General features: G+C 40.7%; 1 protein-coding gene across 1 annotated transcript in view; it reads right to left on the bottom strand.

The window, feature by feature from the left end:
- The window catches only part of DPP6 (dipeptidyl peptidase like 6), a gene marked incomplete at both ends in the record, with an annotated part of 396,779 nt that overhangs the window by 120,498 nt on the left and 250,521 nt on the right, over nucleotides 1-25,760 (bottom strand). The window contains 2 exons of the mRNA XM_082277080.1: nucleotides 11,021-11,095; nucleotides 13,408-13,502. Of these exons, the coding sequence (XP_082133206.1) occupies nucleotides 11,021-11,095; nucleotides 13,408-13,502 (170 nt within the window). The remainder of the gene's footprint in view (nucleotides 1-11,020; nucleotides 11,096-13,407; nucleotides 13,503-25,760) is intronic.

Raw genomic sequence — 25,760 nt, 5'->3', positions numbered from 1 at the left:
TATTCACATCACATATATAAATCCCCAGGTTCCTCTCCCACCCTCTATTCAGAAACTTGGAAATGAGAATAAAATTATCTATTAGATGGTCATGATTCTAACACACTGAGCAATATATCTAAAGAAAAGAAGTAAAAGATGAACAAACGCTATTATGTATTAAGGGTACAAAAGTAGCCTGAGGCCAAATAAATATTTTAAAAGGAGATAGCAATTATCCCAAATCCAGGGATTTGGGATACGTAGGACATCTTCAGATCCATACAAACACACCCACAAAAATGCACAGCATGATTCTCTAGGAATATCTGGGATCATAATAATAGTTGTATTGGGCCAGGCCCAAAGTCCATCCAGTTCACCATTCCAGCTCATCCAGCCCAGTAGCCCAAAGCCAATTCAGACAGAAGACTAGAGTTAGCTCATTTACAGTCATCCTTTCCCAAAATACTTTCCCAGGCTCTTGCACTTTGCAACTTGGAGTGCCTCTCTTTGCAGCTGTCTACCTTGAGGGGTGTCCCTGCCACCGGCCTCTCCAGTCATTCTTTACAAGCATTTACCCTTTTTGCACCTACAAACTCATGCAGCAACTCCCTTTTCCCAGACAATGGTGCCAAAAGCTTGTGTGGGGTATGGTTCCTCTCAGCAGCCTTTGGTATCTATTTTAGCCTCAGATTTACACCCTGAATTATACTGTTTATAGAGGCAGCTGGGGGTAGCTGGTGGAGATGGGAGTTCAAGGGTTCACATCTACATTCACTCGACTGACTCTCACCTTCATTGCCTTTGGAGTTACAAGTCTGAGGGCTGAAGGACAGCATGAGAAATCAATGCTTAATACTGCTTTTAATGAAACATTGTATAACTCCTTCTTTCAAAGAGATATTTCTTGAGCTGTGCAGACACTGACTGTGGAAAGATTCTAAAAGCCTCTTTTTTGTGAAGTTTACAATGCAAATGATAAAGCTTTGTAGCAATTATGTGAGAACCAAGCCATGAAAATGTGCTGAATGCTTAGTATATCTAATTAATTTATTCATTTTTAAATAATTCACTTTAGAGACAGAAATTAGCAACTACAGAACCACAGCATATGTTCTTTCTATTAAAATTTACTCTTAGCACGTAAAAATTGCTTTTTCTACTGTAGCAGCTGAGAATGTGAATATGACAAAGAAGTTAGCACTGGCATTGAAATTTGTTAAGATGGTCCTAGGTTCAGGGCACTTTTAGAATACTCAAAGAAAAGAATCTGAAACAAGAAAGATGAGACCGTCAGAAAACATTAGAGAGCAACAGTTTTAAACAGTGAAGTGGATGCGAAAGAAATGAAAATATTCAGATATATGCCAGGGACCTTGGTCAAAAATCCTCTCCCTGTTCAGTGAAAGATTAATTTTCCAGTTCTATATGAGCTCAGAAGACACAGAGCTGCATCTCAATGGCCACACAGATCTAATTCAGTGGAGGAGACAATTCTATTTTCTGACATAAAGAAAACAAACTGAAATCACACAGAAGGCAGGCAGACATTTTATGTGTTATCTTTGGGATGCTGTGGGCAACTTCCATGGGGTCAATGGTCTGTGGTGATGGTGAGCATCTCTTTGGAAAGCAGAGGGAGAGCAAAGAGGACAGGAAGGAGCACAGAACCTGCCCTGCTCCTTCCCTGCTGCAGAACCCTTCGCAGCACTGCCATCAACAGCATCACTCTTCCACTCCTGCACAAAAAGAATATGAGGATTCATGCATTTAAAGACATGACTAAAGCCCTACAATTCCTCTCCCTTTTCAAAAAAGAGCTTCTTTTGAGCAGAGAATAGAAGAAAAAAAGAATAGAAGATTCCATTTTCAAATCTGGGTCATTAGCTGCCCAAGGAGGAACGTTAATTATTGGTTTTAACACAGAGCTGGTAAAAGCAGAGTTCTGCAGGCAGTTAAAGAGATAAAAGGCACTTGTTCAGGGTAAACACAGAGAGCTACACACTCCTTGGATTTAGGCATGTAACTCGGCTAAAGAGGAGACCATTTGTGTCAGAAGATTTGTGTTTCTGATTACAGGAACTTCACTGGGGTGCCCTGCATAGCAAGAGCTGTTTTTCCAGAAGAGGGCACTAAATATATTTTTTTTTACTATTTCAGTGATTAAAAATTAAAAAAAATAAAAAGGACTGGAAATCAGGAGAATTAGATTATAGACTGCTTCATATGCTTCTGTGGAGACACCAGAATTAAATTCTTTCTAGTTCTGCTTTCTGAAGCTTTTTAAATCACTGTTGTCTTCCCATTTTGCCTGCTATTCCTAATATATTTGTTTCCTTAACATTTTAAAATAACCACCTATATTTATTATGATCCAGCACAAGCCAGGATGTTTATTGTCCCAAAAAGCTTAGGAAGCAAATTTATGCCAAAAAGCGGGAACTCACCTCTAATGTAATTCTGAAACCTCTCTACGTTGCAAGGAATCTAACTATTTTTTAATTTTTAATTTTTTTTCAATAATTTTCATATTAGTTTTTATTTAATTCCTCATAAAGCAAAGTTCCCCCATGTTTCACTAAGATAGATCCGCACAGAAGTACAAGAAAGAAATCTGATTATTTTACTCTTGTCCATCTGATTTTGACTATCTAGGAAACCTTGTACAATTATCTTATGAAGGCTTTATTCAAAAATAAATTGCAGTTTATTTTTAAGATATTTTGTGAATCTTATTAGGACATTAATCTCTAACAGTTTGCTCAAGTTAGCTCATCTATACACTCAGAAAAGGAGGCAGAATGAGAAATATAACCTTATGCGAGCTAAGAAAAATTTATTATTTTTTTATCATAGTGTTTTGCCCTGAGGCTTTTTTATTTTTCCTTCCCTACTTGATGCAAACCTCATTTACTAAAGAAAATATTTACAGAGGAAGACTGCTGATAGCTGATACTGATACATAATACACCTATGTACTTTTGCATGACAGGCTAATTATTTCTGAGTTTTGATGCTCCTCTAGTCTTCCCTGGAACTGTGAAATTTGCTTTTCAGTTTACTGATGTGTATCTGTGCCCGTGAATAAATGTAGGATACAGTTTATTGGCCTTCGCTACATAAGCAAGGCTATCCAGCTTAGTCTGAAGTAACAATTTTGCACTCAGTCGTGTTTGTGCAATTTCTGTTGAAGACTCCCAGCTCAAATCAGGAGGCTTCAGGTTTAGTTCTAACTCCATTTATCTGCATTGTTAGGAGAACAGCAAGGGTTTCATCCATTGTTTTTAGTAGGAAAGCAGTTAAAGCTCAGCAGCTGAAGTCAGCAGACTCAGTTTTTAATGCTCTGCACTTTGTGCAGAGTATTTTGTTGCAATAATCAGAATAAACAGTCCCTGGAATGGAGAGAATGGAGACTCAGTAAGAAATTGGGGTTTGGTGCAGTTTCACCAAAACCACTGCTATGCAGGGAGCAGGCACCAGCAAAACTGGAATGTGGGGATGGAGGACTGCAGGCTGTGCTGAGCTTTGCTTCCCAGCTCAGGCAATCACATCATGTTGTGCTTTATGGACATACCCAGACCATCATTTCAGAAGCACAAACTTCCCCCTGGAAAGACATCCCCCAAAACCAGGGAGCAACAGAGCTAAAAATCTGGTATCCATTGTGGTTTCACCATTGGTCATGAAAGAGCTGCAGGCCCTAAGTCACCACAGTGGGTGCCAAGGAGAAATCACAGAATGGTTGGGGTTGGAAGATCAGCCAGCTCCAACCTCCCTGCTACGGGCAGGGACACCTTCTACTAGACCAGGTTCCTTCAATGTTGAGAAGATCCCCCTCCAAGAACACCTGCTGAGGATGAGGAGAGCACCCATTCTTTGCATTTAAGGGGTGCAAACATATTTTCCACGGAAAATAGACACAAGCAGCCCCCACCCAGCCTTTCTTCCTTGCTGACACTCGGTGCCTATCATTTCCCTTTTATTAAGAATGGAAGATAAAGAAAAAGTATGCAGACTTGGGATATGTCTTTTGTCTTTTCATTCCACCTCTTTTTTTTTGTTTTCAGTTTCTACTGAGTTACAATGACACCCTTAATTTTAAATAAGAACCCATTTTCCCATGGCCCAAGGATCCTAACTACCATAGCATTCCTACAGCTCATTTACTTGAGTTCCTAACCCCCCTCTAACTTCTTGTTTAAACTAATTTTTTTTTCTCATTAAACCAAGCTGTTCCAAAGCAGAAGAATTGCTGTCAAAAGCAAAGAACCATTCAGGCTACATAAAGAAACACAGCTTCTGCCAGAACTTTGTCAGGACTTCAAATTAACCATGAGATTCCTTCAAACCAGATAAAGAATAGGTTTGGCTTGTTTTCTTCACCTGTGTTAGTCCAAAATTGGCCCTGAAATTTAGCAATATGAAATTAGTTTCTGTAGTTTCTCCTTCAAAAAAAACCTCTAGGATTAAACTTGTCAGTAATTATTGCTCCACTGGCCTGTAACTGTGTCCAAAAATTTCTGTTCTAAACAAACCATGTGACAGAAATTGGATGGAGTGTTGACTGCTGAGCAGTATGAACAAATATTCTCACCACTTGATAACATGTTTACTCAATTACACTGAGTATCCACCCTCCTATGGCAAGAACTTTTAATTTTGTGAGCATGTGCAGCAGAGAAGATTTGACATCAGAAGGGCTCTGCTGCTGAAGGCACGGCTGGGGACACCTGAGAAGGCAGTGTTTGCACAACTCTGTAATAGAGTTTTGAAAACCCATGAATCCCCCTAGAGCTGTGCCACAAACTTCCCTCTCTCTGTGTGCCACTGCAGATATCAAATATTAATTAGGCTGAAACAATTAGTGATACCAACAACGGCAGCACGTTGGTAAGTCTGACAGGGATATTGCTACTTCTGCCTGAGCTGAGTTCACTGGTAGGAAAACCTCCCAGCTGCTGAGGTTGCCTGTATTAGCAGCTTTGGTTTATTCAGTGAAAGGTGGCCATGAAGAGCAGATGTCCTGGCTTAGATACCCTCCCCCAGGTCAGACAGAAAAACAAATAGAAGTGTGGGAATCTTTTTGAATCAACCTTCTCTGATGCCTTTCAAAGTTCTGTTTTGTCTACTTTGTTGAAGACAGCAGATGAGGGAGTTTATTCATGGTGGGTTTGAGATTGGAAAAGATAGGCTGTCGTTCACAAAGACCAGATTCATAATTAAAAATTTCCACAACTATCTCCTTTTAAAATAAATTATTGACTCTAAATGTTGTCAAACAATAGCTGCTGCTTCAGCTTTGAATCCAAAGTAAACTATCACCACAAAATTAACCTCTTGTATGTTCTTAGCACATTCTTGTTAAAACAACTCTTCCGGACACACAGGCCTTAGCTTTAGCTATGTAAATGTAGCTGGAGAGCCGCTGCTCTACCACAAAGAGGTTAAACAGCACTCTATCAAACAAGGTTATTTGCACTACTGATCTTGTCTGTTAAAATAATATCACTCAAAAGAGGTTCTGTTAGAAGAAGGAGAAAGAAAGGTGCTCCCCACCTTCAGCTCTGAAGCCCCAGAACAACCTCACTGAAAGCCCACATGGGCATACACATGAAACTGTGAGCCTTTCATTGAAATATTAAAGATTAGCTGAATGGTATTAATAATATTTATTCTGTGGGAAGTAACTGAAGATGCTGCTTTCATGAAAACATAGCAAATTATCAGATTTGATGAGTGGCTGGCCAACGTGTTTCCACTAATTCATTAATAACTTGACTCCTGCTCATTAAAAAAGCACTGAATGACTACAGTCATACAGCTTATTCTTCATTCACGACTACATTCATACAGTTGGTGAATTGAGAAAAGAGAAGATACTCTGCCTGAAGATACACACATGCACAGATGCAATAACAGAAAAACATTTTAGCTAATATAAACAGTATTTGGACTGAGTCCTTTTCTGATTTTTATTTTGGAAGTGCATTATCCTAATCCATTATTTATCCTAATCCAGTGGAAAAAATAATTTTAGTCACCAGCGTTTGATATAAGTGAAAAATGCCCTTATATTGTGCAGCTTTCCAATAGAGGATCCTTCTGATTTATGAACAACAAGGATTCAAAACTATATTCACATTAAAAAGAGGATATGAAAAACTATAAACATAAGCTTTTTTCCCCTCAAAATGACCCCTCAAAAACTAATAATTTACAACAAACACCAAAAATTAAACAACAATCAATAAAACAGGTAGCATTGTTTATGACACAAATATTCTACCTGTGCTCACTTTATTGTGAAATCACTAAACATTTTCAGTGTTCCTGAAAACAACATTGGGTGAGAGTGAAAAAAGTAAATTTGAAATATATTTATTGCCATAGAAAGAAAACAGATTTATGTAAGCTTCTTTCTAGGCCTGGTAAATCCATTTCAATTAAGCAATAAATATCATGACTACAGTTTGAGCAGTATTACTGATGATAGCTATGACAGTGTTCAATTTTCAGAGGTGTATTTATCTTAATAATGTTTATCACCTAGCTCAAAAGGATATTGTGAGGACTCATTAATATTTATACCCATTAATGTTTTGGAAATAACAAGCATTATATTATTTTAATTTTTACACAGCTAATTAAATTAGTATGAGGTTGTAATTGTACCATAAGCACAAAACCTGTTCATTCCACATAACAACCAGACTAGGAGAAATAATAAAAAATAGTAACAACAACAAATAGTAATATGTTGCTTTCTACAAATAATGTTTTTTTACTTCATTCACTCTAAATACCAAGCCTAAGGTTTGGTCTGGGTCTTTCTGAGCTCTCTTTGGTCCCATCACTCCTGTCAGAGGTACAGGCAGGGAGAACAGAAATACTCAACTCACCACATGAGCTGGTCTAAAAAATAATAATTGAGTGTGTTCTAATTACAACAGTGATTGATTCTTTCCAGCCTTCAGCATTAAAAACGAACATTTCTTTTACTGCAAAATAGGTAACGGCAGCTGTTGTATCAGCTGCAACAGCCTCTGAGCCCTAACTTTGTTCAGAAGTCTTTGCAGTTTGGTCCATGCTAATCAGCCAGGATTTCTGGGTGTAATTGCCCTTTACTAGCACAAACACAGTAATGGGCTGGTAAAATTGGAGACAAAACCCAAAAAACTTTTAAGAAGAATCTTGGCAGGTTTAGTTCCACTCTTGCATGATGACAACACTGATTCATAATAAAGGCAATTAAATATTCCCTATTGAACACCTCACTTTGTCACTCCAAAAAATAATCTTTCTTCTCACAAATTTCCTCTGTTTCTTTTATTCCATTACACAAACTCCACTGGTAACTGACTGCCACAGACAGCTGCACAAGCCCGTGGGGCTTTAGTGACTCGTCTTTACTCTTACCTCAGTCATAGATATGCCACTGGATTTAAGGGCTGCTTCGTCACTTGGTTATTTAGGAAATCCATTTTGGAGACCAGGAAGACCCCCAGAGGTGATTCCAGCCCAGAGACTTGTGTGTCTCCCCAGGAGGAACACGGGGAGCACAGAGCTTGCCCACCAGTGCTGGTGGAGCCAGGAGCTGGGCAAGAGCGTTCTTGGCCTGGCACCACCAGAGACAGCCATGAGCCTCTGCACCCCTTCTGCTGAGGTGCAGTGGCCAAACTCCATTTGCCCATGTGTTTTGGGGTTATTAAACCCTATATCAGAGCCCCAGACACTTGTTTTAGTGAAGGATGATCTGAAGTCAAAGTTTCTCTATGGAGGTGTTTATTCCCCAGTGCTTTCCAGAAATTTCCCTCTGCTGTTTCGTCCTCAGGTTGCACCTTGTTTTAGTGTAAAGAAATCAAAAACAAACAGCAGAAAAACTGTGGGAGTATTTTAAGACAAGGAAGCCTGGTGCCTTTCCTGTGACCTTTCCAGAAAAAGAACAAATCTTCTGTGTTCAAGGTTAGAAAAGCTCCCTATTAGCACAAGGCTTACCCAGAATATTGCTGCCTGAAAGATTAAACTTCTGTAAATATAAGCACTGCAAAAAAAGCATTTACAATGAAATGTGACAGCCAGACTAGCCAGAGTGTACCCACACCAACCTCACAGCTGTCTGCCAAGCTTCCTGGGAGAAATATATTGTAAGGAACGTGCTTTAATTCATTATCGTTTAAAATGATGAAGTGATACAACAGGAAAACAAACATTAGCTGCCTCAGTATCTTTGCAAAATAGGTGTCTGCCAGTTCAGCACTGTGTTATTCCAACGTGGGTGTCACTGCTGTCACCCAGACCAACAGTGAGCAGAGATGCTTCTGTGCAAATAAACAGAAAAGTATAGAAGCAGCTATTACTGGAAGGAAATGACTTTGTAGCACTTCTCTTAAAAATATTCTGCTTCATTGGAGTGACACATTGTGCTCTTCTATTTGATGTTTATTCCTGGCTGGTATTAAACAGAGAGGCTGAATCCATTCATTTCAGAATTCAGAAAAATGATTAATTCATACTATGCATATTAAAATATTATACACATATGTAAAAGCAGCACAACTGTACTGTGTAAAAAAATGATGAAAACATCTATACTCACAAACAATTAAAAGGCAGCACATCCCACTTTCAAATGCCAAAAAAATAGGAAATAATTTGTGACACCTACAAAATAAGTACACAATAATTCCAAGAAGCTCCTTTTTTGAAATTGTAGAATTAAATTTTAAAGACATGTCCTCTGCCAATACATCTCCTGAAATTTCCTTTTGACTTTGCAACAAGGACAACTGCCCAAGGCTTTGCTAATCAATTTCTTGTGTTGCAGACAACAGCGTAATTTGAATTTTGTCCAAGAATACAGTTTGAAATGCAGAAAATGTGAAGAGCTAACTAACATGCAATTATTTGTAGCCACAGTCTGCATACCAAGGGAGAAGAAAGCTGAAGAAGTAATTTAACAGTTATTGCCATTTTAATACACAGAGCCACCCATCATGGCTTAAGGCTGCAATAACCAAGACTGAACCTAACTACCCCTCTATTAGCATGCTTCCAAACAAAGCAAAACAAAACCAAACACAAAACAAAACAAAAACAAACTTTGTTTTCTCCATAAACATGGATCTTAAAGGAACAAAAGGAAGGGGTTTTGTTTTGTTTTATTTTGCTTCAGGACCTCTTGCTATATATGAATACCTGAACAATTTGCAATGTTCTCTTACACTGAGTATCTGTCACGTCCTGAAATGTTCCCAAAGGTCATGTCTTCAGCCTTCCACCCTGGGTTTTCCTTTCTGGAAGAAGATGTGGTGTGAGGAAGGGAGTACCTGGCTGTGTGCTGCTCTCTCTTCTCCAGAGAGGCATCTTAGGGACCACAAACTCAGCGTTCTGCCTGTACCTCAAACCCACAGGTGTGCAAGCACTGGCACACAGAGAGGAGGATGCAGAGGAAACACATCCAGCCCATCCCTTTCCATTCCCATGCCCGTCCTGCCACATTGCCCACATCAAGCACTCCTCTAGAGCCTGAGCACAAAGTCTGCACTGTAAAAGCCCCCCCAATTCTGCTTCTTGCAGACCTTCTGAGTGTGCAGTCCTTTCAACGGATAAAGGTTGAGAATAAAAAGTTAATTTCTCATTACTGCTTTTCATAAATTAAACTCTCTCTCTCTTTTTTCTTTTGTCATTAAAGGTGTTTTTCTGTTATTCTCAGAGGAACTGAGGAAGCCCTCCCTCCTCGGGGCTCTTCCAGCTTGCACAGTGCATCTGAGCAGTGTTGGCACAGGGCTTCCACAGCCAAAGGCTGATTTACACTAAAAGAACTGAATTTTACAAAACATCTCTGGCTCACAAGGTGGGGAAATTTGAGAGAAAGGCTTTGCTTGCTCAGTGACCCTTAGGCTGTCTTCCCCATGTTTAGAATTAACACTTCCACATCCATCTCTGTCTAGAACTCAGCTAAGTTTCAGATAAGTGAAGTCACACCACCAGTAATTTCCCCAGGAAAAATTATTATGAATTATTCCTAAAGTTTCTGATACAGTTTTATTTTCCCTCCTTCTAAAACCAGGCATGCTTCTACTGACTTTTATAACACCAAGTCAGGAATAACTCCAAAGATGATAGCAGGGAAATCAGATGAGCAACAGAGCCACAACCCCCACTACCTAAAGGAGCAACAAATTTCCTTTGGTTAGCAACTGAAAAGTTATTTACATTATGGAAAAAGAATTACAGCTGTTAGTGAATTAATTATTTTTATTTTGAAGAATTGGTGATATTCTAGATTATGGAAATAAAATATATAGGGTTTATGATTCATCCAAGTAGTACAGCATAGCTATCATTCAAACATTTCAGGCCTTATACCAACAGAATTGAGAAAGACAAAAATATTAGTCATGCAGAAGAATTGCTTCCCCCATGTTTGATTCTTTGGTCATCATTTAAAAATGACTCATTACACTTCTCCCTTTTGAAGTTTGGTAAAAAATTTGCTGTAATCCAGAATTTAGTAGCAACCTAATGGTGATTTTTTACGAGTGATTTATACCTAACCCTCTGAAGAAAAGTATTTATAATGAAAGTGATAGCTCAACCCTAACTGCAGCACTGGGAATGGTGACACCATAATTAATGTATTATTTCAGTTGTGGGAGACACTGACAGTAGCTTTCGTTCTGGGGAAGAAATTTATAGGGTCACTGAAAAAGGCACTGTGGAAAAAAAAAAAAAAACCTCAGAAGAGGGATAGAAATCCTTGTAGCAAAGACATGTCCTTACAATCCCCCTCCCAAAGGCTATAAAATCCCAGCAATGACAGTGTTTCCTCTACGGTCTAATTTATACCTTTCTCCTCTACTAGATGGCAGTGTGACATGCTCTCAGAATTGCTAAGTGAAGGGGTTTCTTGCTTTGTTTCATAGGAAGCAGTTAATTTAAAATATCATCTTCTTGGCATAAAAAGTGAAAAAAAAAAAAAAAAAAAAGTGAAGTTTGCCACTGGCTGTGTATTTTGAAATCAAATCTGTTTACTTACAGGTTCAACATCAAAGGCAAAGAGAGCATATTCCCGGTCAGGTGACACTTCATACCGGATAGCCTTTAAGGAGACCTGAAAAATAAACACAATATTGAAACAAATGTTCTTCAGTTTTCAAGCTAATGACACCTAGAACGAATTGTTATGACCGTCTCTCTAAGGATGAAGAGTATTGCCAGATTGAGTGTCTTGGAAAATGTAGTATCTTTTTTCAAACACCAGAAATGTTATGTGGGCACCTGTGTGCCCCCATAAGAGGAATAATAGATGCATTGTGACTCAGAGCAGGCAGCTATATAAAAAAACCCAGAATTTTCCTTTCAATCTTACTGCACAGTGGCTGGTGAGGTGGCAGCTGTAGGCAGTAGTTAGTAGAAAACTCTGATAAATGGCAATTTATTAATTCCCTCTCATTCAGTGCAGGAGATGAAAAAGAGTAAATAGCTTCTGGAGCAAATTAGCAACACAGACACCACTACCTCCCCCAATTAAGACAACACGGAGGAAAACGATTCCATTTTCCCCAGTTAAAAGTCTTTGGGATGCTGCAGTGATACAGTGCACCCTGACCTGGGTTCTGCAGAAATCAGCACTGTAAATCTTGCTAACAAGAAGAAATGCCAGGATATCTCAGACTTCTCAGGAATACCTTTTTTCTGCTCCACTTTTCATTTGTGTAGTGAAGCCATTCTCCTTCCCAGTGTGTTTCAATATAATGCATTGCTGGCACAGATGGCACCAAGGTCAAAGAGAGGTGCCACTAACACATCACTCATCCACTGGCTTTTAAATCTCACCCTCTCACCTAACAAATTAGATGTAAGTCCTTGAGAGAGTCCCACAGAGAAAAATTGAAAGGGGAATTTGGGAAAGACAGAGCACCCCACTGGGGAGAGTCCTCCTCAAGGCCGAGTGAGGCTGGATGTGCTGGATGTGCTGGATGTGCTGTGGGGGGAGCCCAGGGAACAGCCAAAAGCAGAGGGGACAGGTCATACCACCATAGAATGATTTGGGTTGGAAGGGACCTTTAAAGGCCATCTTGTCCAACCCTCTGCAATGAGCAGGGATATCTTCACCTAGACCAGGTTGCTCAGAGCCCCATCCAACCTGATCCTGAGCATTTCCAGGGAGGAGGCACGCACCAGCTCTCCGGGACATCTAACAGGCTGATGACCCAGTGTAGATCAGGATGAGGAGGTACAGGGGAGCCTGGGAACCAGCAGTGTCAGCATAAAGACAGATTTTATTTACTGTTATGTTAATAACACGGAGAAAGGAAAGCATGACCAAGTAGCAAAAGTTTTCTGACCCAGGGCTGGGAAGGAAGAGGAAAAAGACAACATGTCTGAGCGAGGTGTAACTGCAGCTCTTGCACTGGCACTTTCTGGATTAGTGTGGAGGTGACCTGCTGATTTATTTACTGAGAGGGCAGAGCAACAAAGGTAGAACAGGCGGTAGGGTGGCAATGGGATGAAAATGTAGGATTATCTTGTAGAACTGTCCTTTTCTTAAAATGGCAAAAATTAAAATCCAGTGGAATAAACAGAGGCCAAATGGAAGCAATTTGACTTCAACAGACCTTGACGTTAAAGGAAGCCAGCCCATTCTTTACCCTTAGAATTGTAAAGAGAAGGGTTACACTCTGGTAAAAGAGGATTGCTTGTGTGATGCAACAAAGGTTGAAGATTAAGTGCAGCATGTGAAGCTTAAAGTTGGGCCCCGCTATAATAATTCAGTGATAAATTCTTTGTCTCCTTAAAAAGTAATTAATACAATTGATGTACTGACTTCTGCCACAATGCTGGCTTCATCTACTACAAAAAACAGTGCTACAAAACACTTCTATTCCTATAAACAATACTCTGTATTAGATGTGAATTTTCTTTCTTTACATTCATTTTAATAGCCACCTAATAACCTCTTTTCACAATTTCCTAGGGTTTCTCTCCTGTGCAATTCCACTTCTATTCCTCAGCACTACTCATAAACAACACTGAAATTAGGCAAGAAAAATCAGCAAATGCACAAATTAAAAATAGGTATTTGCATGGAGAAATGTAGAGAATGATGACAGTAAATTATATCAATTGTCCTTTTTATTAAGCATGCAGACATGAGAATTATGCATCTTTCAATTATATATGATATGCAAGACTAGCTTCAAATCTCCATATGATACTTTTCAGAAGTATGAGTGAAACTGAGCTCTCAGAATAATAACAAAAGCTGGAGTTCAATCTCACATTATCCATCACTGCATAGCCCATTGTATTACCAGTGAATTGCTTCTCCTTGACAATACATGAAGTTGAAACCCAAGTCATTTTCTGCTTTACTGATTCAACTGCTGAGAAATTCAGCTACTTGTCATAGAAAATACTTACGATTTTTTTGTTTTCTATTAATATTGTTGAACTGTTGGTTTCGACATTCCTCAGAATCACTGTGCCATTCTGGTTTCTATAAATGAATTCATTACCTGCAAGGAGAAAAACAAAAGGTCGTTAAGGAAATCTGAAATTGTCTGTTTGTGTGAAACCCAATTACAGACTTAAACCAAAAGTACTGCTGGGAACTTCTTTCTGAAGAACACAGATTATTTTTTAACACAGCCACCACTAAAAGTGGCTTTGAGGACAGCCATAAAACGATGTGGTCAGTGTTTGTCATGTGTTTGTTGTGCCACACTTTCCCTAAGATGAATGCAAGAGTGACCTGTTTTGAATGTACATACACAGCTTGCTATATTGTTAGGGTAGGAAACAAGGCCAAAACCCCCATTTCTTATGTTTAAAGGTTTCTGAGGTCTGCAGTCTCTGTAGGAGTTTAATAAGCCTGGAAAGTCTCTGAAAGGCAAATGATCCTCTAACAAAGCAGATTCTGGAACATAATATTGTGCTCCAACACTGACATTTGTTCTGCAAACTTATACCAGAAGGAGATACATGCAGAGAAATCACCATTTTCACATGAAACAAGGCAAATCAGCTTGTCTCTATGCACTTTGGGGCTACTCCAGCTCTCGAGACAGCTGCACAAAGACAAGAATACTGGAGACAGTGTCCAGCTCTCAAAGCACACAACCTGCCTGACAGAAGGGCTGGGGCAGACATATGAAAGGGTCTCCAAATAAGGGTTAGGTAGCAGGTCAAAAGTTCAGGATGAAAAACATTACAACAATAAAAAGGTGTCATAAACTGAAGTTCAAGCCTGAGCAGTGCTTACATGCCCTGCCCCGCAGATAAAGCATAAAACATAAGTCCCAAGCACTCTGCCATTAAGGGAATCAGCAGGTTTTCTTGGCACAGGACTAGGGTTATGGCTTTTTTGCAACTTGGCTAGACTGAGACTGAGAACTGATGGATCCTACCAAACTCCTGCCTCCAGTTTCAGCTGGGGAAACAATTCCTCATTGCCTACCCTTACTGTGGCTACCCCAAGGGTGTTACTGTGGTGCAGCCAGGGTTAGGGACGTGGATGGTTTAACACTATCCATGGGTTGTCCTGGGATGAGTCAAAGGTGAGGTTAAATCCCTTAGGATTCGTACAAGCACAAATCCAGCTCACTGTAACCACAGAGGTGTGCACTGCACAGTTGGGGTGACCTGCTAAAAGCAACACTGGGTTTTGAGACTTGGTTCTTTCAAAACTTTGGTGTACAGACCTACCACACTCCTTATCTATGTTTCAGTCTTTTATTTCCAACCTGGTGATGATAATCCTTATCACAGTCATTAACCAGCTTTACAAAATGCTCTGAAGGTGCAGATGAAAAGCTTTTATGCTCTGCTTATTGCTACCAATAAAAAATCTCCTCCTCCATGTCACAGATTTACACATAATTGGAGAAAGAAGAAATCTTCTCTGAGGTTGGGATGAATCAGATTCTGTAAGGGCAAATGGTTGCTGCAATACAGTTTATCCTCTCAAAATCACAAGGTTTTAGAAACGTTAAGATTCTCAGTGTCCAAGTCAGAGCAGCAGCTCTTCAGACTCATAGGCAAAGTTCTCAAAGCATAACTGTTTTTTAAATTATGGAATAAATTTTATCAGCAACTTCTGTCTTGAATTAAAAAAAAAGAAAAAAAAAGAAGGATCTGAATTAGATTAAGACTTGCATTTATCTTTGAAGTACTCCTTCATAAAATTTATGACTGAACAAACTAAGAAACTTTAACTTGAGAAAGAACTGATTGAACAGAGTTAGGACAGAAGTCAAAAAAAATCATAAGCAGTATGGAGAAGATAAACCAGGGCTGCTTATTCCCTGCCTTTTCCAAGATAAATACTGGAAGGCACCAAATGACACCAGTCAGTGTCAGGTTCAAAACAAATAAAAGGGATTATTTCTTCATGCTGAAGGCAAACAAAGTGTGGAAGTCACAGTCCCAGAACAGAGCAAGTGCCAGGGCTGCAGGTGGATCCAAACTAGAATTTGAAAAGTGGAAGAAAAATCCACCAAAGATTATATGTCTTGAAGGGGGATGCTTTTCAGGAAGCCTTTGAACCAGCCATAGTGAGGGACTAAAGGCATATCCTGAATCATCAGCTTGAGAAATTTGCCTGCTTTTTAGAATCTTCCCGAAGTATTTGCCCTTGTCCTGGTCCATATGCCAGAAGAGACAGTCCCTGGGGTCTGATCCAGCAGCAATTTATTTACAACTCTAACTTCCACCTTCTGTGTTTAGATCCTTAAGAAATGTGTTTATGCCAGCAATTTAGGAAGTAAGGCAATAAAAGATTTAATGTTTTGTACACACCTGGTCTTTATATACTTGGGCCACAAAGTCAAAGAATTGTTATAAGAGGAAAATATGCCATCCGAATTTTTATTTTCCAGCAATATTTCAGGTATTCCAGAAATAATAGGAAAAATTAAACTGAGAGACAGACTATTACCTAATAATCAGGCATTTTGAAAAAGATTACTGCTTTAATAATCACCCTCTGTCAACAACACAGAATGTTTTCCAATTACACACTAAGTTCTAGGCAGAAAAATTACATTTTAAATATGGCCAGCAAAACATTTAGATAATTGTAAGGCTCTCAGGCTATTTCCTAATTAGTGAAAAATATAGCAATGAAACTCAGCTCAAAGTTCAGTACACAGGTAAAGTATCTTATTAATCTAATGAGTCTGTGAAGCTGTTTCTTGAACGTTGCAGGAACTGATGGAAGCTACATTACTGCCCATAATGACATTGCTACCAAATTTTATTGCTCCTTATGCTCCAAAAAACCCCATAACATTTTAATAAACTATGAAACTTCAGGAAGATTACTCCATGGTTGCTCCATGCTTGGATGTAAGAAATGACACACTTTCCCATTATTTGTTAAACCATAACAAGTTTAAAATCAGGTGTTAATCTGCTGCACGTACTTCTGGAATGCATTAAAAAAACCATAAATGAAGCAGTGCTGATTTGTTAGGGCTGTAAATCTTACCATTATATTCACTACCAGCCATCAACACACTGTCTGAATTAATGAACAGAAAATTGGTCTGCTTAAGAGAAGAACAAATTGATCTGCATTATATTCCAAACAAAACACTGTGAGGTTTAGCTGGTCTTAGTCCTCAAAAGATGAATAATATTCCTGGACTTCTGTTTTGAAATGTGTGATTTGTTCCAGTGCAAGAGCATTTATTTAAATGGGGCATACCTCAATCAAAGCCAGAAAGCAATGCAGCAGCCTCTGTCTGTAATGAATTCTGTCCAGCAAGCTGATGAGAATTTGCAGCCTGATTTATAGTTGTCACCACATCTGATAAAGGTCATCACTGCATCTCATTTTTTATATCTGACTTTCTTTGGGGCTGGTGTTCATTATAAATGATGCCAAAAATTATAATTTTCAGGCTTACAGCCATTTATTCCATCTCTTCAATCTTTCTTGGATTTCTTCCATCACTTCTTCACCAAAGAAGTTGTGGGTGCCCGATCCCTGGAGGTGTTCAAGGCCAGGATGGTTGGAGCTCTGAACAATCTGGTCTAGTGAAAGGTGTCCAGTGGGGTAGGAAGAGGGTGGTCTTTAAGGTTCCTTCCAACCCAAACCTATCTATAATTCTATGATTCAATAGCAAAGTTCACCAATTCCTCACCCCTCTTCCAACTTCCAGGAAATTGTCTGGGTGGTAAAATATATTTTCAGTCTGTGAGTGTAGACACAGATATGTAGTCACACTTAAAAAAAGAGGTGACTGATTGCAAAAAACAATGATTACCAGAAATAATGGAGCAGCCCTGGGGCTGTACAGAGTCAGTGCAGAGGAATGGAGAGGCCGGGGGAGAAACTTTTAAAAACCTGCTGAGCAGAACGGGTGAAATCAGAAACCCCATCTGCTTCTCTGTCTTGAATTCAGTCAGAAAATACATGGGCAGAGAAAACAGGCCCAGTGAGAGGGAGCTCGTGTCCCTTGAAGCCACTGAGCCCTGGCCAGGAACAGCACAGACAGTCAGATGGGACACCAGACAAAATAGCTCACCACCGTGGACAAGAAGGTTTGGGACAACTTTACTTCTAGAAGGAGCAAGTTTGAGTGTTGGCAGTGCAAAGAATTTGAAGGAATTACATCCATCAACAGGAATATAGCTCAGTGCCCAAAAATTTAGTGCAGTACAGCTTCTCTGAAGTCCACACTACCAGAGAGGGGAGACTGGTTTATAAGATACTTAGCAGGACCTGCGTGCTTGTGAGGGGAACTTTGATTATTCATCAGAGATTATGGAAAACAGAAGGCAAAACTGAGTGATAAAATATGAGGGGAAAAAAAACATTTAAATCCAGCTCTAAAAAGTATTTTAATGAAATAGTAGTTTTCTATCAGTTTAATAATGGATGAATGACAAGTAGACAAAAAGAGGTTATGAAATTCATATGCAGCAAGTCAGCAGAGACAGATAGTGAAAGAGAGAAGGTAGAGTCGGGACCATTAAGGCCACTCCAGTCTTTTAAAGCCACAGATTTATTGGAAAAGGCAACTTCTTGAGTCCTGATCAACAGATATGAAAGATAATTGAATGAGTCTCAGTCTGATGAAAGCCAGCATCTAGGGAATTATTGTTCTCAATCCCTAAGATTAAGGAAGATTGGTGAATAAAGGAAATTTAAGTCCTGAAGTTGTTTTAAGCCATTTCAGATGAATGAGCCTCCAGATACTAGCAGGATTGGCAAACATATTATGCTGTGTCGAGAGAGCAGACAGCAGCAGGTCGTGTGGGATGAGCCCTCATCCCTCCCTGGGGACAGAGGGCACTTTGCACCCAGCCACGTGCAGAGCTGCTGGGAGGGAGCTCTGCACTGGCACAGCACGTTTCACTGAGGTGACAGCAACGCCTGAACCAGCCAAGGGTTTCTTGGAGTCCTCCCAGGCAGGTATTGATCAGAAACACCTGGATAGCACTCACCATCTAACAAGATAACAGGCAGGAAGATTGCAATAGTGGGACAGATGTTTATCCAGACAGAATTCGTACTTTCAACATTATGTAGTACAGTTGTATTCCTTTGGAAAGATACATGAGGATCAGGCAGTGGAGTTAAAACTGAAAAAAAGATTTCTGCTTGTCTAGGATCCCAGCAACCCTTCTGAAGGGCCAGGTGAGCCCCAGAACAGTGGATGGAGACCAGAGTGGGGAAAGAAGAGGCCGTGCCCAATGACTTGAGCATGTCACAGCTCTCATCCCAGCACACACACACCAGGGCCAAAGAGACGGGTCAAGCTGGAGAAAGCAAACCCAGACCATCCATAGATGACCTGCAGCACACAGGAAAAACCTACTGGCTTGTGGTGATTGCCCACGCTTTCAGGACTGGGGGAGGCTGGCAGCTCCCACTGCAATACAGTGTCTGTGGGAAGAGCATCCTGACTGAGCTGGCTACACAGGCAGGCTGTGGCTCAGCTGTGGCTATCGACATTCACACCCACAACCAGCAACACAGCAGTGCCTGAGGGGAGAGAGCAGCCCATCAGCAGCACATGAAGCACCAGGCATGGATGCTCAGTACAGCCACCTCCACAGCTCAGGTGAGCAACTCACAGGGAAAATAAACTGGGGGGGTTCTGAATTTCCTGTAAAAAATGTGTTGAGTGTCACAGGTGAGGGAATAGCACAAGCTGTGGTTAACAGGTTGCTGTGTGAGGGGCCAAGATGCTAAAACCCCTTAATCCTGCCAGATGCAGCAGAAGTATCTATATTCAGACACAGCCTGCTATCTTCAGGGACTGGTTTTGAGAGAGAGGGAGCCTGAGGTTTTTGGACATAATGGAAGCAGAGCAGAAAACAACAGAAAGGGTAAATTCACAGAGGAAACAGAAACTGTCAGAAAAAAAATACCCCAAACCAGCAAACATGAAGAAGCACCAAACGAGGAGTAAGGTGCAGCACAGTATGAGCTAGGAGAAGGATGAACACAGGCAGGTTTGTGGAAATATTTATTTTACTTTGCTTTCAGGCAAGGGGAAATTGCATCTTGTTTACTAGGCCTGTAGGATTATTGACTCACTTAGAACAGTATCTGCCTAACGAGTCAGGTAGGAGAGTGGCCCCCCAAGACCTACACTCCTTGGGGCAGGTGGAATTTACTCCTCAGAGAAACACTGAGAACATATGTTGAACAAATGCTAGGACTGTGCATGCTCAATAACTGCTGCAAAACTTCACCACTTAGATCATAATGCAAAATAAAAGCACAATCAGTCCCCAGTGGAAGCCTATTCAGGTGTCCAGAGGGATGCAATGACAAACTCAGGTGGAAATAAAGCTGTTGTGATGATGCATTTAATACTGTGATCTGTTGTTCTTTCAGACATGCTGCAGTTCATCTGTTTGATATTTACAGCAAGTACCCAACAAACAACTGACTCTGAAGTTCCCTCCCCAAGGCAGAAGCAAAGATTGTTTTGATACTGAGCTGCTTCCCAGAGAGAAAATGCAGGGAAAGTTTCCCATTTCCTGTCCCCTAGTGCCTACAGCAGGCTGGGGTAAGAGAAAGTGGGAGGCAAGGATCATGAATAGGGAATAGCACCAAAATCCCATTTCCATACCCACAGCTTCATCATGCCCTCAGTGAGCTGGTCCTTAGGGATGGTCCCTGTAGACTTTGGCATTTGTACATTTTCAGAGCCCCTGCCACCACCCTGTCTCTTGTTTCAATCTGCCTGCCCCCACCAGTAACTCCTTCTTCTTCTGCCTTGCTACTTTTCCTGGTAGAAATAAATAAGAATTTCTTAGACTTTGTGATGCTGATACAAGGAGCAACAGGGGACAGAGAACAGCTTGCCTTTAACAACATTGCTACAGCCTTTAATTTCAGGAGACAACTGGAATCCCATTTTTAGCTTTCTGCCATTATAGGTCATTATCCTTTTACTGTTCCCAGCACTTTTTCCCCACACGCAAGGCTGAAAGAAAAACTTCTTTAAATAGGTGATTTACTGTAATTTAGCTAAATGCTGTATAACACATTGCATTGGTATGTTAAGTAAGTGCAACATGATAGAGTGTGCTTTATTATGCAAGAAGGGGTTTTAATTGCTCATCATCTCAATGCAGTTGCACTTGGTGCACCAATATAGTGCTTTTAGAGTAGTACCAGTAAAAAAAACCACAGTTATAGCTCAGGAAAATTCCCACATCATCATGCACCTCTAGCAGGCTTGTAAATTAACTTGTCAAAAGCTTGAAGAGGACTGAGTCTTGGGAAAACTTAAAACTATAAAAATCAGCAATACCAGTCTGTTTCTCTTTTTTATTTAATCCCAAATCTTTCAAGATTCAAACAAAACAAAAAACCAACCAAAACCAACAACAACAAAAGGAATTTCAGCACCAAGCTTGAAATCCAGGCAGAGCACACCTTTGAAATTTTGGTCCCCAGTTTGAAACCAGGTAAAATTCTGCTGCTGCCTCATTTGTGAGGCTGAACTCGTCCTCAAAGAGCCCAAATCTGGGAACTTTGTGGTCTCAGATCACAACTCAGTGGCACAGGCATGAAAAGCTGAAATGCATGTGAGAAACCGAGAACTTGTTTCAACTTCACGTAACTCCCTTCCCTACTTCTATCTGCTTTTATAACATGGAGTGGGGGAAAAGAGAGACACTACAATTAGGCAAAAAATGAATGAGAAATTCTCGGCTCTAAATCCATCCAGGGCAAAACATTTTGATTACAAAACTGCTGCAAAACCACAGCAAAAGCAGTGAAACCTCACACCTTGTTGCTTGCTGCCCTCAATTTTTCTGATGACTGAGGGGAGGAGGGGAGTGCACCACACTGAGTTGCCTTTGGTGTATTCCAGAGCCAAGAAATCTCCCCCAAAAATTCTCTGCCATCTTATTCTCCTGCTCAGCTGTGCTCATGCCATGTGCTTTTCAAATGCTAGATGTTATAGAAGGAAACGTGCAGATGACCCCTGGGTTACTGGACAGCTGGAGACAGCAGATTACACTCATCCATTTGATTCCCTGCTGGAAACATCTCACATTCAACACAGGCCAAAAGCAATTTAACCCCAGACAACTATTTTCCCAGAAAAGGGTCCTTGATGCTTTTATCCACACCCTACATATTTTTCAGTCTCATCATGCAATTGAAGAGAAAAAAAAAAGTGCAGCCAACAGGCAGCAGGAATCAGCTTATCCCAGCTCCATAAAGTGACTGGGGTGGGCGCACAGCCCCAAACACACAATGACAGATTTTACTGGGAATACGAAACCTCCAGGGCTTTTTCCACTGTAGTTGCTAGCTCAGATGAGAGCCCAAGATACCATTCCTCCTTGTTTGCATCCACCTTGCCTGTTCCATGTAGGGACACTTGCTCCAAGCACTCCCAGTCCAGTGCAGTCAGTGACCTCCCTCTTATCTGCCAAATGAACTGGGTCTTACCTGCCTCATTTAGTTTGGCTCCACACGGGGGAGTGCATAATCCAAAGTGTTACACCTAAATGTAATAATCCATTTGACACTAAGAAAAGGAATCCATGAATAAATTTTCATTAAAATGTGACCCCACAGCTCACTCACTCAATTTCCCTGTGCATTCCCGTGGCTCCTTCTCTTTGCCCCTAACCAAATTGCACTTGTTAGTGGCCACGATGGACAGAAAGAACATATAAAGTGTTTTTTCTTGGTTTCCATTATTACTATTGCAGGCAGATTACTTAAATTTCAGTGCAGACTGAAGGAGACTGTTGTATATTAACAAGCAGCTATGCTGTGTGTGCAGCTCCCGGTAAAGTTTCAATTATCTTTGTGTGCAATATTTCCCAATCCCTCTGATGTCACCCTGTAATTTCAGATGTGCCTGGCAAGGCATGATTGTGCTGAAGTCTAACTGTATGAGGAGTCTGTGATCACATGGCCATCACCCTGACCTCAGGGTTTTGAAAATCAAGACAGACAAGAGATGAAATCCAAGACCCCAAGACACATCTTGATAACCAGTGTATGATTACTCGCTTTGGAGTGGTCACAAGAGGGCACCCTGTTACAGAGGCAATGGAAACACTTTCAACACTTGCAAAGAACCATTAATAAATAATTAGATCTGATGCTGGGCAGAGGACTGGTGTCCTGAGTGAGATGGCACTGGGTGAGGTAAATGGCACCTGAGTGAGAACAGTCTTCCTGCACTCAACTGCAAGGGAGCTACTACTGGAGAAACACTTTAGGGACTGAGTGCTGCAGAGCTGGCCAGAGAAACGACCCATGCACCGATACGATTTGAGCATCGTTCTCTGCTTTATTGTTTACCTACACAAGCTTATATCTACTTTTGCAAAGATGCACACCCAGTCCCTCTAGACAGCCTCTAATCTGCAGGGGAGATGACCAGTGTATAACTTTGCCAAGGACTTTCAAGGCTGCCTGCAGCCAGGTGCTTTCCAGGCCTGCCTGCAGCCAGGAGCCAGTTCAGGGGTTTTTCCTCAGCAACTCTGGGTTGTCCAATTTTTCCAGGGGTATCATATGCCCTTGTTCCATAAGGAATCCCTCTACAAAACACTTTGTAATTATACATAAAATCCCATTGTTTTTAAACCAACTGATGAAGGAATGAAAAAATTACTGCCAGCTAAGCAGGACGGTGAGGCAACAGAACAGGCTTCCCAGAGAAGCTGTAGATGCCCCATTCCTGGAAGTGTTCAAAGCCAGGTTAGATGGAGCTCTGAGGAACTCGGTTTAGTGAATATGTCCCTGCCTGTGGCAGGGGGGTTGGAACTGGATGATATTTCAGTTCCCTTCCATGCCAAACCATTCTATGATTCCATGATGAGTGAGGAGCTTTTCCTTAGCATCACACACTGGTTTGGTGTGCCTGCAGTGACTAGGTCAGCTCCTACACAGAGTCCTGTACCAAAGCCCAGAAAAGATTCCTGAACTCCTCATTTCACTTCTTCTTGTTCCTATTCCTCTCTCTCCCATGGAACCAACATCATCCATCTGTTACTGCCTTTGTTCTGCTGGTCTTGAAGCAGCAGTGGTTTGTTGCTAAGAAGACAATTGTGCTGATGCTGGTGCAGAAGCAAAAGGGCTGATAGAAACACCTGGTTTAAGTGCAATGGATGAAAAATAGTTACACCAAAAGAATGACTGCTCCTTCCTTCAATTCTCATCAATATTCTGTCCAATAACACCTTCTCAATGGGTTAACAACTTTCAGCAGATGAGATTAAATCCAAAGAATGACCTTATTCAATGGAAAGAGCTTGACTTCTTCATATTTTTTTTTATTTTCTATCCTTACATAATTTCTTTATAACTCAGGGAGATTCTTTTTATCATGCATTTCCATGCTTCTGTCATGGTCTTAATCTTTCTCTGGACCATTTCTATTCCCATTACAATCTGTCTTTTTTGGATGGAGCAACCCAAGCTCACTGCAGTGATCAAGGTGATAATGTCCCTCAAACTGGATAAAAACACACTGTTTTCAGTATTGTTCTCTCCTGAGTATAGTTCAATATTGTTTCTCCTAAAAAAAGTTGATTTCAACAGAAAATTGATTACACTCTCAGTTTCCTGCCCTAGAAGAAGGAAAGCAAATATAAATTATGGAATTCTAATAATCCCTCTCCTGTTTTCTTATTCAGTCTTCTGGCTTGATAGTTTAGCTATATTAGCCATTCTGTGCCCCTTGGGAAAAGAAATCAAGAATATTATAATTATTGGTATATATTTTTAAAAATATCTTCTTTTGTGAGGCATTAAAATTAGAAAATAATAATAAAGAACATGCTTTTATGTTAAAGGTTAATTTGGTTTAAGGCCATATCTTATGCCAGTATCGGCTTCAAGGCAAAAGGTAATGGCAAACTCTCACAAATGCTGCTCCTGAAATTGACACCTGGAAGAAATAAAATATGAAACGCATGGAATAAATATACTATCTTGGGCTGACCTTATGATGTGTATCCCATATCACTGCCCTATGCCCAGAAATTAATTTTTGTGCCTTTCTATGCCTCTAGACTGAGCCTGAGAGGGGGAAGGAGAAAACTGAGCAAAACTTTTTCAACGCAGTTTGCAGCTTGTTCAAGGTCACACAGAGATAGCAGGTTTTTTTTTTTCCCCAGCTGCGGCAGGGGAGCGAGGAGGCTCCCGGCTTGCTGCTTTCCAGTCAGCTTTTGGCCAGTGGTTCAGCTTCTTGTTCTCTGGAGAGAGACTGAGAGCTGAATTTTTTTCCTTCCCGGGAATTTCGGATTTTCTCCCTTTTCCACTGGACTGCTTCAACCTCAGAGCACATCAGGAGGACTTTCCACCAGGCACAGAGGGCCTGGCCCTGGGCCAAGCCCCAGCTCCGAGGAGACCAAAGGGAGGACTCTAACACTTTCCCAGGTTTTTTCTCCACAGTGAAAGATTTTATTATTTAGCATTATTTTCCTTTTCCCATGTGTTTGTTAAATAAATAGTTTTTATCTTCTTCACTTTCCTTGGAGGAAAATTTATTTTTCCCGAACCTGGTGGGGGAGGGGTGGTGACCTGCCTTCTCTCAGAGGCTATATTTCTAAATTTGGCCAAACCAGCATATATACATATGTACGTATATACTCTTTGGTTTTAAATAAGTGTTTTAAGGCATTTTATATGTCACAGTTCACAGCCTGCTCCCCCTGCCAAGGAGAATAAGGAAGGAAAAAATACCTCCAAATTGTTAATAAGCATCTTGGCTTATGCATGAGTATTCCAAGCAATTTGTCTTGTAAAATGAGTCAGTCCATCAGCTGAAGCAGTAGCAGACAGTGGAAGCTGCTGCACATGGCCCAGCATATGTGCATTAACCCCTCTGTGGGGCGATGGGCCAGCCTGACCCTGCTGGCTCTGCTCCCCAACACTGCTGCCAGCGGGTGAGCATCCAGAGCCAGCTGCAGGGATGGGCTCCTGTCCACCAGGAAATAGGAAAGTTGACTGCTGAGCAGAGAATAAGTGTTTATTAGGGTGGTAACAAATTAGAGTATTGGAAAAATTTCTGGACACCGTCTGGGCAGAATTGGTGGATTTTAGATGTTTGTCCACGTCTTGGTGGTTCTTCTCAGCTTGCCTGAAGATACCATGGTACTCAGATATTCCTACAGTGAATGCATGGCAAAGCCAACAATTGCACCCGGACCCTGGAATGGCTTAGTCTGCATAAATGACCACATGGAACACAACTGCAGTAAGACCAAAGTCTCTCTGAGCTGCTGGATTCACCACCATTCACTGTGGAGTCAATTTTTATAGAGTCAAG

This window comes from Coloeus monedula (assembly GCF_965178545.1).
Source record: "Coloeus monedula genome assembly, chromosome: 1".
NCBI classification, from domain to species: Eukaryota; Metazoa; Chordata; class Aves; order Passeriformes; family Corvidae; genus Coloeus; species Coloeus monedula.
This window is presented reverse-complemented; position numbering and strand designations above follow the sequence as displayed.